The sequence below is a fragment of the Pseudorca crassidens genome, chromosome 19 (genome assembly GCF_039906515.1).
Source record: "Pseudorca crassidens isolate mPseCra1 chromosome 19, mPseCra1.hap1, whole genome shotgun sequence".
NCBI lineage: Eukaryota > Metazoa > Chordata > Mammalia > Artiodactyla > Delphinidae > Pseudorca > Pseudorca crassidens.
The window spans coordinates 53,006,881-53,021,317 of NC_090314.1; the positions used below are offsets into that span (position 1 = coordinate 53,006,881).

Consider the following 14,437-nt stretch of genomic DNA (forward strand, 5'->3'; position numbering starts at 1 on the left):
CAGAGCTCCCGGCCTGAGCAGCAGAGGAACGATGCAGCTAACAGATGGGAAGACTGAGGGTGGGGCTGTGGGAGGAAGACGGGAGCTCAGCCTTGGGCACGTTAAGCTTGAGACGCCTCCATCACATGAAACGGGGTGTCAGGCAGCCAGAATGGGCACAGGAGTCTGGAGTATAGGAGAGAGGTGCTTAAGGCACAAGAAGGGAGCCCACCGGGTGGGCGAGTGTGGCTGGCACAGAGGGTGGGGTGGGGGAGGACTCCTACAGGAGGATGAGCTTGGGGAGAAGGGGAGGAGGCCTCAAAGAGAGGGAGGTGGGGGCTTCCCTGGTGGCGCAGTGGTTGAGAGTCCGCCTGCCGACGCAGGGGACACGGGTTCGTGCGCCGGTCCGGGAAGATCCCATGTGCCGCGGAGTGGCTGGGCCTGTGAGCCATGGCAGCTGAGCCTGCGCGTCCGGAGCCTGTGCTCCGCAACGGGAGAGGCCACAACAGTGAGAGTCCCATGTACCGCAAAAAAAAAAAAAAAAAAAAAGGGAGGGTTCTCAAAGACCGGGAGGAGGAGGCGAGGAGATATCGGCAGAGATCTGAGCCCTGGACACGTCCAGCCCGGAGTGCAGGGTGCAGGGCTGGTGCCAGGACACCTCAGAGGCACCCTGGGGCTGAAGCTGTCCCTGCGCTGTGGACTCCAAGCGGCCTAAGACCCAGCCTGGTGAGCAGCCTGCGCAGAGCCCAGTGGAGGCCGGGGCTGGGTGTGTGTGGGGGGTGGGGGGTCTGGGCCCAGAGAGCACCACGCTGGGAGGGCAGATCCAGGAGGTGCCGGGGCTGGAGGGGGGACTGCCCTCTGAGGGTGCCCCCCGTGAGGCAGGAACAAGAAGGGGCAGAGGAGGCTGGACACACCCACCACCCGGTCTTCCATTTTCCCTCCTGCACCCCCCATGCCACCCTGCCCGCCACCTGTCGCCCAGAGACCCATGACCCTGCCCCTGCCCCAGCTGACGCTGCAACACCCAACAAACACATGGGCTGCGGTTCATTTAATGCTGTTTTTCTTCCATTTTCCTGGCTCAAGCTGCGTCCGCTCCCATGGCCTCCATGGGGCACTCGCGAAACCCACGGTGCCCCTCGGGGGATGCTCAGCCGGCCGGGGCTGGACGTGGTGCTACTTCTTTGCAATGTTCTCCTTTTTGATCAATTCAGAAAATTCTAGAACAGGAGACAGATTTCTAGTAAATAACCCCCTGGCTCGTGCCCCACCAAGCCCTGCAGGCCCAGCCGGAAGCCTCCTTTATGACGGGGCACCTCGCGGTCCAGGGGGGCCCTGCATCCTGCCCTCCTGAGTCCTGGGTGGGGAGCAGGAAGGACCGGAACTTGGCTGCCCGAGTGCCCCACACCGTTGTCATGTGCCCTGTGCCCGGCCAGCTTGGCAGTGGGGAGTTCACCCACCCTGGGTCTTACGATCAACCCTCAGCAGTTCCCCTCAGAGTCTCTGAGCTGGTGCTCCTGTGGTCATCATGCCTTCAGTGGGGAAACTGAGGCACAGAGAGGCTGGGCGGCTGCATCCTAAACAGACCCCTTGGCCTGGCTGCCCCTCTTTTAAGTCTTGCGACCACCCCACAAGTCAAGGTTTGCTGGTATTTGCGGGCAGCAAGTGGAGGCCTGGGGGGTGAAGACAGGTCCCCAGTCTGTCTGGGGCTCTGAGCCTGTGCTTGCCTGTTCCCAGGGCCATCCTCCAGGCTTCGGGTCAGCATCTGGGTGGGTGGGCAGCAGGATGATGCAGACCCCAGGGCAGCCATGGGGAGACTCAGGGAAGGCCTGCCCCACAAATGCCTTTCCTCCTGGGCACCCCCCTCCCGCCCGCTCAACTCACACACAGCTGTTGGCCCACCTGACCTCCTTCCACCTGTGTCCACCTCTGCAGCTCCTCAGGCCCTGGTCTCTGCCTCAAACCTTCCTCCCCATCTCGGAAACCCCCCATCTAATCTGCCCCCTTGACCTTCCCCAAAGCCGGCTTGGGCCACCTCTCCCCTGCTCAGAAACCTGCAGCAGCTCCCCTGGGCCTGGTGAAATGCCCAACCCCCCTCAGCATCCCAGAGACTCAGCCTCTCCATCTGTGAACGGGGACGATGGTGACCACCACAGGTGGCTGTAAGCTTTGGGGGATGGGGTCCCTGCCTGGCAGTGGGGATCCTGGTCAGCCCTGCACAGAGACAGGCTCTGGACATGGAGCAAACTGAGTGCGAGTGACGGGCAGTGGGGGGCAGGAAGGTCCTGAGAGGTATCCCTGCCCCTCTCATCTCTGCTGCCCCACCTTCAAAGTCAATCCTCCCGTCCCCATCCGTGTCGGCTGCTTGGATCACGGCCTCAGCCTCCTCGTCCGTCAGTGGGGTGGTGGGCCCGCTGCTGGGGATGATGTGCAGGATGTACCTGGGGCCGGGGGTGGGCTTGGGTCAGGGCTGAGGGGGCATCTGGCTGGTGCCCAATGGTATACAAGGTACCTGCTCCCCTCTTTACAGCTGGGGAAACTGAGGCCCAGCTGGAGTGGGGTCTCTGGGCCTAGGCCCAGTGCTGTGCCCCTGTTTCTAGCCTGGCCCCATCTCCCACAAGGCCTGCTGGAGCCCAGTGGGGGTACCAGGTCTTCTGGGGTGAGCGTGGTAGCTGTAGGTCGGGGAGGGGGCCCAGAGCTCAGTACCCCCTCATTCCCAGCCACCACCAGGGAGGGGGCCCAGGGCCCAGGACATCCTGTCCCCGGCCATTGGCTGTTACTTGATCTCATTCCACTCGATGAAGCCGCTCTTGTCCTTGTCCAGGGTCTGGAAGGCCTTGCGGATGACACTCTCCTGCTGCCCCGAGGCCGGGAACTTCTGCATGTACTCGAAGAACTTGATGTAGTTGAAGGAGCCTGGGGATGACCGGGCGTGTCACTAGGGCCATCCGCCTCGGGGCTGGACTGCCAGGGCCTGAGCCCAGAGGGGGACTCCTGCCCTGCGGTGGGGGCTGCCGGGTCCTGTGCCCTCCCCCAGCCCGGGGGGGCTCCTGCGTCCACAGTGGGGCTGGCCCAGGGCGGGCGGGGGTGGGCTGTACCATGGTGCCTCATGTCGGTGGGCAGCAGGTCTATGTCCTTGTCCGACAGGGATGTGCCCATGGCCAAGGCCATCTTCTTCATCTGGGAGGAGAAGTCCTCGTCCATCCTGGCCCTGCAGGGGACAGGGAGCCGGCTCGGCGGGTGTGCTGGGCAGGAAAGGGTGCTCTGCCTGGACCCTGCCTGGTGCCAGCTCCTGGCCCTAGACTGGGGACCCCAGGCACCCAGACCCAGGCGGGCCTCTGGCTGCAGAGGGCGGCTGGAAGGGCCAGCTTTCTCAGCACCCTGGGGCCCTGGCCTTGCAGAGGCCTTCGTGGCCAGGCCCTGAGGAAGATAGCTGGCCACCCTGAGGTGTTACCCCACTTCACAGAAGAGACCGAGACTTTGAGATGATAAGTGATAGACACGAGGTCCGTCACTCTGCTCGGAAGAGGTGGAGGAGGCGTTGTCTGACCCTTCAGTGCTGCTGGGTAATTTCCTCTGTCCTTCCAGGCTCACCTCAAAGCCACCCCCTCTGGGAAGCCTTCCTGGTTACCTGAAGCACCACCTCCTCCTGCCGGGACTCAGGGCCCAGGGCCTTAGTCTCTCTCTCCCGCACCCCAGACCGGCGGGCCTTGGTCATCCTGGCTGGGCACTAGCCGCCAGCTGGGAGGCATGCTGCGCGCAGGCCAGCCTTGAGCCAGCCCTGGACTGAGCAAGGCCCAGACCCGCTCCAGCAGGATGGCCCCACCCCCTTCCCAGGCGCTCAGGAGGGCGGCCCGCTGTGCATCTGCCCTGAGGAGGTGCCCGCGGCAGTGTCCCCCCTTCTTGGGGGTTCAGGCAGGAGCCACTGAGGCAGGCCGGGATTCCAGCTGGGCAGGTGGGGTCTGGACACAGGGACCGGGCTGTCCCGTGCCCCCACCCAGTGCCTTGTGACCTGCGGAGCTCTCGGGTTGCTGTCCCCAGGGCGGGTTGGGTTCTGGGGCTTGTGGCAGAGCAGCTATTTCAGAGGCTCGTTGGCCTTTTCTGAAGTTCACGGGGTGGTGAGCCTTCTGGAACCTACTCCCGCCGCCAGGGGAGGCAGCTCGGTGACCTGCGGGGCATAAGCCAGCCGGGCAGTGGCCGGAGGCGGCTCCTTCCTCCCAGTGGAGAAGCCACGGGTCAAAGGTTGCAACTCAAGCTGCAGCGGAGGGGCAGGGAGGGCTGGATCCTGCCCAGGGCTGTGTCCTGCTTCCTGACCCGGGCGTGCCTCCCAGCTGCACTGGACCTCAGGCTTCTCATCTGTGAAATGGAGAGACCCCTGCCCGCCCTGCCCTGCCCCTTCACAGGGTCATGCAAGGAGCCACGAGGGAAGGAGATGGTGGGGAAAGGGTGTTGGATCCTGTGGTGCGTGTCACCCGTAATGGCAAGTCCCTGCAGCCAGTCCGGGAGGTGGGGTGGGGGTGGTCAGCTGGGATCAAGGGCAGGCCCAGGCCTTGGAGGCCCAGAACAGACCCCACTACCCTGCATCCCATGGTGAGACCGTGATTCCCCTCTATATCCTGGAATCATGGGGTTCATTCTGGAGGGAAGGGATTCCCTGCCTGCCACTCGGGGCCTTGCCCAGGACCAATGTCACCCTCTTTATGGAAGAGGGACAGGGCCAAATTCCAGGCCAGGTCTGGCCAAGCCTGGGGTTGACATCCTGACTGCAGAGTGCTGTGGGCGCCCTGTGCTGGGCTGTTTACCACCCTGCTCCCACCCAGTTGCTCTCTGGGGCATCCCCCCACCCCCACCCCCCATGAAGGCAGGGGAGCCTGAGATCAGAGCTGGAAACAGCAGGAGAGGCAGGGCCTGGGCCTCAGGCCGTGGTTGGTGTATTTATAGCATCTGGTCCAGGGCCTGGGATGGAGTCTCACTTGGCACACCTAGTCAGGGCAGGAAGCGGGGAGGGGGGTGGGGAGGGGGCTGCCTGGCACCTCCTGGGGTGCCCCCAGCGCCTGGAAGGGCCCTGCCCTCTTCGCCCTTCCCCCTGAAAAGGCCTTCCTCCCTCTCCTCCCCCCTCACTGCCTTCCATAGCCAAAGCTGGTCATAGCTTTAAGGCCTGGCTCCGCCCCCCCGCAGACCCCCACGTATGCCCAGTATTGCTGCGTTCTCTGTGCCCCTTCCAAGGCTGGCAGGGCCCTCCCCTATCCCCAGACCACTCTGGACCGCCCATGTGGCCCTCCTGGGGGCTGTGGTCTGCATCTAGCCCCTGAGACTGAATCACCAACTTCAGATGCTCAGTGAGAAAAAGGCCTCATGGGCTGGAGGGAGGTGGGAAGCGGTGATGGAGGCCTTGGGGCCCCACTGGGACAGGGGCTGGGCATGTGGGCCCAGAGCTGGCTCAGCATGCCTGCCAGAGCTGGTGGGTCTGGGGGCCTTGGAGCCTCTGTTCTGCCAGGCCCTTCCCCCACTCAGCACTGGGAGCCCTGTGAGGTGGTCTCAGCCTCCCCCTAGTGACCCCAGCTTGCAGCCATGCTCTCAGAGGCCTGCCTAGGCACGTGCGTGCACACGTGCCCACCCCTGCAGACTCAGTTACCTTGGGGCTGCCCCTCTCCTTCCCCTTCTTTTTCTTCCTCTCCTAGACCTCCCTGGGGGTCCCTCAGCACCCAGGGCCTCCCCTTGTCCAGCGAAAGACGAGGCCCAAGCCCCTGCCATGCAGCTCGGGCAGCTCTGGCCTGGCTGGGTGCCCACACCACCGCTCCCCGGGCAGGGCTCACCTTCGCCTGGCTTTCTTCGAGGGCTCTGGGAAGGCGGGTCAGGCTGGGGCTGCTGAGAGGCTGTGGGGGCTCCAGCCTTTATACCTGCAGCCGCTCGGCCTGTTTACATCTTGGGGCTGCAGCTGTCCTACCGCCTCTCCTGGGTACTCCAGCCTGGCACTGGCCGCCCCCAGGGGCTCGTTGGCACTTGGCACGTCCACACCAGGCTGGGCAGACTGACCATTAGCAGCGCCTGGCCTCCCCGAGCCTGGGGTGGGGGTAGGGAGAGTGATGACATTGCCGAGTGAGTAGACTTGCTATCTGTCGCAAGAGGTCCCACCCTGCCTGCTGGCCTCGTGGGGGTGAGAGGGGGCGGCGGTCCAGGAGATGGCCCAGGGGGTACAGGCTGCCAGCGTGTCCGAGATGGCAGCAGAAGACTGGACGACTGGGCCTCCTCTGACGAGAAGTCAGGCTGGGCAGCTGTCCTTTGTCCCTGGGTCACTGTGGTGGGCTGGGAGCCATGCCAGGGCTGGCTGTCAAGGCGAGGGGAGGAGAGGGAGGTCTCCGTCAGGCAGGATGACTCCTGCAGGCACAGGGAGCAGGGCTGTGTGACCCCGGGCGGGGCTGGTCTCTGTCCCTGGGAAGGACCCTCACAGGGCAGTCACCAGGGTGAGGACGGGGGACCAGAGAGGGACACATCCCCAAGAGCCCCCCCGGCCGTGGCCCACCTGGAGGGGAACGGCTCACTGTCCATTCACTTTCTCGGCCTCAGTATTTTACAGAGTGGTGCCCCTGACGGTGCAGACGTCTGTGCAGCCTCTTTCCAGCCCTCCGTCACCAGCTGTCCCCTGCGGGGGTTTCTGCCCCCGTCATTTTACATGGCGCTCCTATAGCTCTGAGATCTGCTTTCTCTGCACAAAAGTTTATCATGTGTCGCCGCACTCTGCCATGACGTAAGACAGCTGTGTGTTAGGCCAGCAGGCTGAGGATGTTCTAGTAAGTTCCTTGACTGACCACCTGCTGCTGGACCCGGAGCAGGTCCCAGTGCTTTCCTTTCTTTCTTTCTTTTTGGCCATGCCACGCGGTATGTGAAATCTTAGTTCCCCGACCAGGGATCAAACCCACGCCCCCCTGCAGTGGGAGTGCAGGGTCTTAACCACTGGACCACCAGGGAAGTCCCAGGTCCCAGTGCTTTTGTCATCAGAGACACTGTGGGAGACCAGAGTGGGAGGACCAGGATGAATGATGGAAGTTTCCATGGTCCTGCCACGTTCCTCTTCAAAAGGGTTACCCTACAGATTCCCAGCCGAGGCTGGGTGCCCCGCGCCCCCTGCACACCCACACCTGCACTGCACTCTGGTCCCCAGCAGGCAGCAGGGACATCTCTCAACACGTCTGTCCATAGAGTTGAATGTTATCCGCATGAAAGGAGCAAGGCACCAACGCTCTCCAACACGAATGAGCCCTGACAGCCCCACAATGAGTGAAAAAAGGCAGTCACAAAAGGCCACATATTCTGTGATGCCGTTGGTATCAAATGTCCAGGAGAAGCAAATCCATAGAGACAGAAAGCAGATTGGTGTTTGCCGTGGGGCTGGGGGAATGGGGAGTTACTGTTTAACGGGTACAGGGTTTATTTTGAAGTCATGAGAATGTTCTGGAACTAGATAGAGGTGACGGCTGCACAATATCGTGAATGCACTAAACGCTACGGAGTTGTGCACATTAAAATGGCTTATGTTATCTGAGCACCCCCTCCGCCGGCACCTTCCAGAAGGCCCTATCCGTGCCCACCCCTGCCCAGGCCATGAAGCGAGGGCTGGGGAGCGGGTGGGCGGGCTCCTGGACCAGCACCTGCCCGGAGCTGACAGATGGCCAGTCCCCTGGGCAGTCCCTCCCGTTTCATTTCGGTTCAGAGTTGGGCCGCCCCTCCTCTCCTGAAGCCCTGGCCGTAGCTTACCGGCCCCCCTCTGGGCTGAGCTGGCCTGGAGGGGGCCACGGGGACCAGCTCACAGCTCTGGGGATACCGTTTTCCCCTGTGCCCAGGCACGGCAGGCTCTGTCCCCTTGGGACACTCTGGTCTCTCGGGACCTCAAGGGGCTGGCACTGCCCCCCGCCCCGGCCTGCCTGGAACAACTTCGCGGGAGGGGGGCTGGTGGGCTCTCGGCCCTCCTGCTGCAGACTGGAAACCCCTGCAGAGACCCGCAGCCCAGCCCTGCCCCATGACGTGAGTACTAGACACCTAAGAGGAATTAGCTCTTCTTTTCCAGGGAGCCGTTTTTATATAAGGACAAAGCTCTTTCAAGCCACAGCCTCCTCAGAGCATGGCGTCTCCCCCTGGCTGGCTCAGAACACCAGGCAGCATCTTCCCATTCCTGGGGAGGCCGGGCACCCTTGGCGGGTGCACCTGCTCTGAGGTCTCTTTGGCAAATGCTGGAACCCCTCTCACCCCCACTTTGCAGAGCACAGCTGTGGTGGGTGGGCTTGTGGGGGAGAGGTTCGCCTGAGGTTGGGGCCTATCTGCGGGCAAGTTCGGGTGGGGGACAGCATTTCCCCTTGGCACCCCTCCTGTGCACACAGAAGTGGGGGTGGGGAAGCGTGATTACAACAAGAGACATCTGTTTCCCTGCCTCCATCCCAGGCCGGGACCACATCCCCGTGCAGCAGAAAGGGGTGGGCTGGGGGAGCCCGCTGGGGGGTGAGATCCCGGCAGGCAGGGGGGTCCCTGGGGCCCTGCACTTTGGTGCCCAGCGTGTGGGTTTGTGGGCTGAATCCGGGGCAGCCTTTCGTGCAGAAATGCTGATGCGGGTTATTACAGGAAGGATTCAAGAGGTGCTGGCCATCCCCATGGTCCTGCCCCTGTGTCCTTTACCACAAAAGATATGTCCATGTCCTAATCCCAGTACCTTGAATGGGAGCTTGTTTGGAAATAGGGTCTTTGCCGATGTGACCCTTAAGACGAGGTCACACTAGATTAGGATGGGCCCTAATCCAGTGACTGGTTCCTTATAAGAAGAGAGACACAGAGAAGAGGGAAAGGCCATGTGGCGACGGAGGGACAGAGGCAGAGGTTGCAATGATATGGCCATGGGCCAAGGAACACCTGGGGCCGCCAGGAGCTGGAAGAGGCAGGGAGGGTCCTCCCTTAGACCTTTGGAGGGAGCCCGGTCCTGCTGACACCTCAGTTTTAGACTTCCAGCCTCCAGACTGTGAGAGAATCTATTTCTGTCGTTTGAAGCCCCCAGTGTGTGGTCATTTGTTATGGCCGCCCCAGGACACTCAACAGCCCCTTCCCGGGACCCTCTCATGCCCCCCTGCTTCTGGCCCTCTCTCCTACCGCTGTCTGCCCGACCCCCGGCCCACCGCCCCCTCTGACCCCCTTTCTGAGCCTCGGGTGAGGACCCAGGTAGGATGTAGGCCTGGGGCCTGGAGGTTCCTGGAGGGACACAGAGGCAGCTGTGTCCACCAGGCTGACCAGGTGCCTACCAGGGCTGTGACTTTAAGGGGCACCAGGCTGACAGGTGAGCCGTCCAGAGCGTCTCTGGCCTCAGGCTCCAGATGGCTCACCACTGTTTCTGCTCCTGCCTTGATTCAGAATTGCGATATGTTGCTCATAACAGATTTTTCTCATTAATTTTGATTCTTTAAGATATTGCATTAAAATATTAGTTACCTTGAAGACCAAGTTTTTTTGTTTTGTTTTGTTTTGTTTTGTTTTTTCAGTATGCGGGCCTCTCACTGTTGTGGCCTCTCCCGTTGCTCCGGACGCGCAGGCTCAGCGGCCATGGCTCACGGGCCCAGCCACCCCGCAGCACGTGGGACCTTCCTGGACCGGGGCGCGAACCCGTGTCCCCTGCATCGCCAGGCGGACTCTCAACCACTGCGCCACCAGGGAAGCCCCCAAGTTTGTTTTTGACAGCTTCATTGAGATATAATTCATATGCTGTAAAGTTGACCATTTCAGGGTGTACATGTCATTGTTTTTAAGTATATTCACAGGGTCGTGCAACCATCACCTCTATAAAATTCCAGACCATTTTCATCACCCCCAAAAGAGGCCCCGTACCCCCATTTCCCCTTCTCTGGGCCTCTGACAAGCATCCATCTACTTTCCGTCTCTGTGCATTTGAACAGCCTGGGTCTTTCCCACGGGTGGAATCCTGTGGTGTTTGTCCTTTTGCTTTTTCCACCGAGCACGTTTCCAAGGTTCATCCGTGCTGCAGCGCGTCAGCGCTTTGTTCCTTTTTACTGATGGTAATGTTCCCCTGTACGGATCCACCGCATTTTGTGTGTCCATTCATCTGTCGATGGATGTCCTTACTGAGTTTTTGGTGCCCTGTGGTGCCTCCCTCGCCTCACCTGAGCCCTGGTCTGGCCCCCATGTTGCTCCTGACCTGGGAGGCCTCTCCCCTCTGTCCCAGGGCCTTGGGCCCTCTTGGAAATCCTCTAGGCCCAGACTCCCTGGGGGTTGGCTCCTTCTAGGGAAGGTGCTCCCCCCCTACTACTCCTGGCTTGTCCTTGACTCCATATTGTCTTTCCTGAGGCTCCTGCCCGAGGCTTCGGTCGCCACAGGCCCAGGGTGCTCTCATGCCCGTGGAAGAGAAGCAGAGACGAGGCATCCCCACCAGCCCGGCCTTTGAAGGTGGAGGCATGCCTGAGGCAGTGGTCGCTCCACGTGGGGCACCCCAGCCCTCACCGCTGTCAGGCCTGGCCCCTGACCCAGCTATGTAGGGCTCTGGGGCATTGCCTCCCTCCAGGTGGTGGGGCGGGGGGCACATCGGCAGGGATCTCGTACCACTCCGGGATTGGCAGAAGCCAGTTCTGTAGGAGTCCTGGGGCAGGCTGGCCACTGGTCACCCCCGATTGGCAGGTCTACCCCTGTGAGTCCTCACCCCTGCACACCCTGACCCCAGCACTGGACAAGCCAGGTTCACGTGTGGGAGCTTTGCCCCTGGGGCTCAGGTTCCTACCTTCTCTGTCTTTTCTCACGGGTGTGTGTGTGTGTGTGTGTGTGTGTGTGTGTGTGTGTGTTGGGGACGGGTCCTTGGGTCCTGTGGTAGCCAGTGAGTGCTGGTGGCCGGCCACACATGGGAATCGCTGGCCAGAGGAACAGATCAATGGTGGAGGAACTCAGGGCACCTCTGCTTCAACGGTCACCACGGCAGGGGAGCAGCAGGGCTCCTGGGTCCAGTGAATCTCAGAGGACCCCAGTGCACGGGGGGAAGGTGTCACTCGGGTCAAATGGAGTAACAGTGCTGGACCTGCAGCCCTGGGTGGACTTCTCCTGCCCCACCTGGACCCTGGAGGATATCTGCAACCCTAACGCCCTCGAGATCTGGCCTTCTGTATGCCAGTGTGTGCACTGCATGTGTGTGCACTGTGTGTGTGTTCACTGGTCAACCCATGTCACGGAGGTCTTCACAGAGGGTCTTCTGATCCTGGTCACTGAGGCTGGCCATGGTGGCGCTGAGAATCTGGACAGGGACAACTTAGGGCCACTGGTCATTTCCCTGCTTGTCCCTAGGGAGTCCCCCGGTTGTGTCGAGGTCCAGGTGTCTGGGGCATCTTCCTGGTGGGCAGAGGCAGGGCCCATGGTATGGGGGTGGGCAGTGTTGGGCTTTCCTCCTAGGTGGGGAGGGGAGACCCCCCACTGTGGATCCAGCCCCCTCACACTGTGCACTCCTGGATCACAGCCCTCAGCCCTCCTTGCGCCTGTGGCTGCTGCCCCTCCAGGCCCCTGGGATCTGAGCCCCTCTCCCAGGCCAGGCCCTCTGCTGGCCACTCCCCTGTGGCTCCTTCCTCGCCAACAAGGCCTTTGGGGCAAAGCTGTTTAGAGTAGTGGCCACAACATCAGGGCCAGTAAGAAGGTTCTGGATGCCCCATGCTCCTCCACAGGCTTGAGGTTGTCAGGGCCACCCACAGCAGGGGACCCCGAAGGTCTGAAAGGAGAGGAGGCCCCTTCCTTTGCCCATGGGGGAACTGTCTACACGACGGGCCATTTTAGGTTAAGAAGGATGTGTCCTGGCATCCTCTCCTGAGGGCTGGCCCTCACCATCCTTTCTCTGTCCCTGGCCACCCCTGTTCCATTGATCCTTGCTCTTCCCCAAAGCCTTAGGAGCCCCTCCTGCCCCCACAAACCCCCTGCCTTCCAGCTGGGTCAGCCAAGCAGCTTTGCTCATCTGGCCGGAGAATGAATGGATGGACGTAGAGTGAGTGACCCAAGTTACATAAAACTCAAATCCTGGCTACATAGTAACTCTCTCTCCTATCCCAGGGGGTGGGGAGGGGACGGTTCCCAGCCCCCTGCGCGCTCAGCCCGCCTGCCCTCCTGAAGCCGCCTCATCCACGCAAGATGGCGCGGCAGGGCGCGCAGCCGGCGGGGAGGGACGGTCCCTCGGTGCCCGGCGCCGCCGCGTCCGCCCTAAACGCCCGGCGCTGTTCCCTCCCGGGCGGGGGCGGCCGCTCCTTCTCCACGGTTGTCGCAGCGTGGCACAGGCGCGGGCGGTTTGGGCAAAAATAGCCCCCCCACCCCGCCGGCGCCGGCGCCGCCCAGAGGGCGCGGGGCCGGACCCAAGCTGCCTCCGAAACCGGCGTGTGCAGGCCGCGTGCGAGGCCCCGACCCCCGCGTGCCGGGGCCCGCGCCTCCGGGCCACCCAGCGCGCGCTTTCGTATCGCTCCTGCGTGCCACCGTGCCCACCCCCGCGCGCGCCGCCGCGCCCCCGCCTTCCCGCTCCTCCCCCCACGCCTCTGCCCACCCCCGCGCCTCCAGGTGCCCCCTCCCTGAGTCTCCGTCCCTCCCCCCTCCCCCCCCGCACTTTTCGCCTCCGAGCACCCCTCCCCCACCCTCCGTGCCCCCGAGCCTTCGGGTCTCCCATCCTACGTCTCTTGAGCTCCCACCGGCGCCTCAGTATCCCCCTCCCCGCCCCCTTCCCCCCGCACCTTCCGCCTCCCAGCGCCCCCCCATTCTCCGTGCCACCCCCGCGTCTCCGGGTCTCCCATCCTGCGTCCCTGTGTCCCCTCGTGCCTTCGTGCCCCCCCCACGTCTCCGTACCCCCCCAGCCTTCGGGTACCCCCACCGCGCGTCTCCGTGCCCCCCCAGCCGTGTAGAGAGCCCCCCCTGCGCGCGCGCTCCCGCCGGTGTTTTCGGACTGCACCAGCCCGGGAGCCCCGCGGCGCCGCGGCCGGCCGGGGGAGGCGCCTCGTCTGTCGCCAACGCCCGCACACGCACCGGCACCCGCACCCGCACCCCGCCGGGCCCGCGGCTGCGGCTGTGGGCGCTGGGCGGGCGCGGCGGCCAAGGCGCGCTCGCACCTGCGGCGGCCGGGTGATGGCGCGGCGCGGGCCGCGGGCGTCCTGAGCGCAGCGCCCGCCGGGGGATGCCAAGACGCGCTGCTGGCCCTGGCCATGTCGTCGTCCTTCTTCAACCCCAGCTTCGCCTTCAGCTCTCACTTCGACCCCGGTGAGTCCCCTGGCCGCGCCCCTTGCCGGCCCTCTGCCCGCTGCGGCTGCCCCTAACCTGCCCAACTGCGGACATGATGCTTCCAGAGCCCCCGGTTTCCTATTTTGCATGGAAGTTAACCCTTTCCCCACTCTGAGTGGAGCCGCAGAAGGAGCGGCTTTCCCCGCAGGACCCCCTGGAAGCCCGGAGGCGGGCAGGCCTTGGGGCTGGCACTGCACGGCTGCGGCCTCCAGCAGCGGGGGTGGGCAGTGGGGCACTGCCCTGTCTCTGTGGAAGCTTCCGTCTCAGGTAACGGGCAGGACGGCCCGTGTTGGCCCCAGGTGTCCAGGGGAGGAGGTGGCCAGGATTAAGAGCCCCCGGGAGGTGTGGGAATGTCGCCCCCCCAGGCCCAGGTGACCATGGCCCCTCGTGGATTTACGGTCTTAGCATGGGAGGCATCTCCCCAGGCTGGGAGCTGGTTCTGGGGAGCCCTGCCAGACCACCCAGTCGCCCGCATGGGGAGGTGGGAGCAGTGGTCAACCCACAGGACAGAACCCACTGAGCAGAGGCTCGGAAGAGATGGGCCTCAGTGGATGCCCAGGCCCTCCGGGCAGGGAGAGGCCCAGGTGGCGCTGTCAAGCTGGCTGCAGGGGGCGTGGGGCCAGGCTGGCGGCCCTGGCAGCCTGTTTACCCATGGCTGCCTGACCTCCTGGCAGCTGTGGGCGGCCGTGGTGGGCAGAGGGACCAGGGACAGCTGGAGGCCTGCATCTGTCACCAGGAGGTGTAGGCTTTCTTCCCTCTGTCTTCGCTGGCCTCACCACGCCCCTCCTTGGCCCGAGTGGGAGATAAACCCCTGCCCTGGAGCCTTGGCCGAAGGGCCCAGAGTCCTACCCACATGTCACTGGGGCTCTGGCACAGGCTAATCCAGCCAAAACAAAGCCGGGTGAGCACATGACGGCCTCTCCTGGGTCTCCCTCCCTGGAGTAGGGTCCAGTTCGTGCAGTGATGCACAGGGTCCCCTGGATTAGGCCCCATCTGAAGGCATTTGCTCTTGGGGGGGGACCTGACAGCAGGTTCCTCTGCTGGGCTTAGGGTGTGGGTGCCACTGGCTCAGAAATGACTTCCCAAGGCGACTCCTGGAGCTTGGAGAACGTGGAGTCACCAGTGGATGGCCCAGAATCTGCCAGCGACAGCCCTGGCTGGGCTCTGAGGGCAGGGGCTGGAG

At 63.3% G+C, this 14,437-nt stretch overlaps 2 protein-coding genes across 2 annotated transcripts in view; one reads left to right on the forward strand and one right to left on the reverse strand.

Annotated features, from left to right (window-relative positions):
* Positions 1 to 1,015: 1,015 nt before the first annotated feature.
* On the reverse strand, positions 1,016 to 5,950 carry PVALEF (parvalbumin like EF-hand containing). Its single transcript, XM_067714469.1, has 5 exons — positions 5,796 to 5,950; positions 3,078 to 3,190; positions 2,760 to 2,895; positions 2,305 to 2,420; positions 1,016 to 1,199 (listed from the first exon to the last, which is right to left on the reverse strand). Exons 2-5 carry the CDS (start codon positions 3,181 to 3,183, stop codon positions 1,156 to 1,158), a joined length of 402 nt encoding a protein of 133 aa, XP_067570570.1. The 5' UTR covers positions 3,184 to 3,190; positions 5,796 to 5,950; the 3' UTR covers positions 1,016 to 1,155.
* Positions 5,951 to 13,069: 7,119 nt separating this feature from the next.
* The window catches only part of AATK (apoptosis associated tyrosine kinase), a 42,699-nt gene continuing 41,331 nt past the window's right edge, over positions 13,070 to 14,437 (forward strand). Inside the window, exon 1 of the mRNA XM_067715154.1 lies at positions 13,070 to 13,233. Within this exon, the coding sequence (XP_067571255.1) occupies positions 13,179 to 13,233 (55 nt within the window). The 5' untranslated portion in view covers positions 13,070 to 13,178. The remainder of the gene's footprint in view (positions 13,234 to 14,437) is intronic.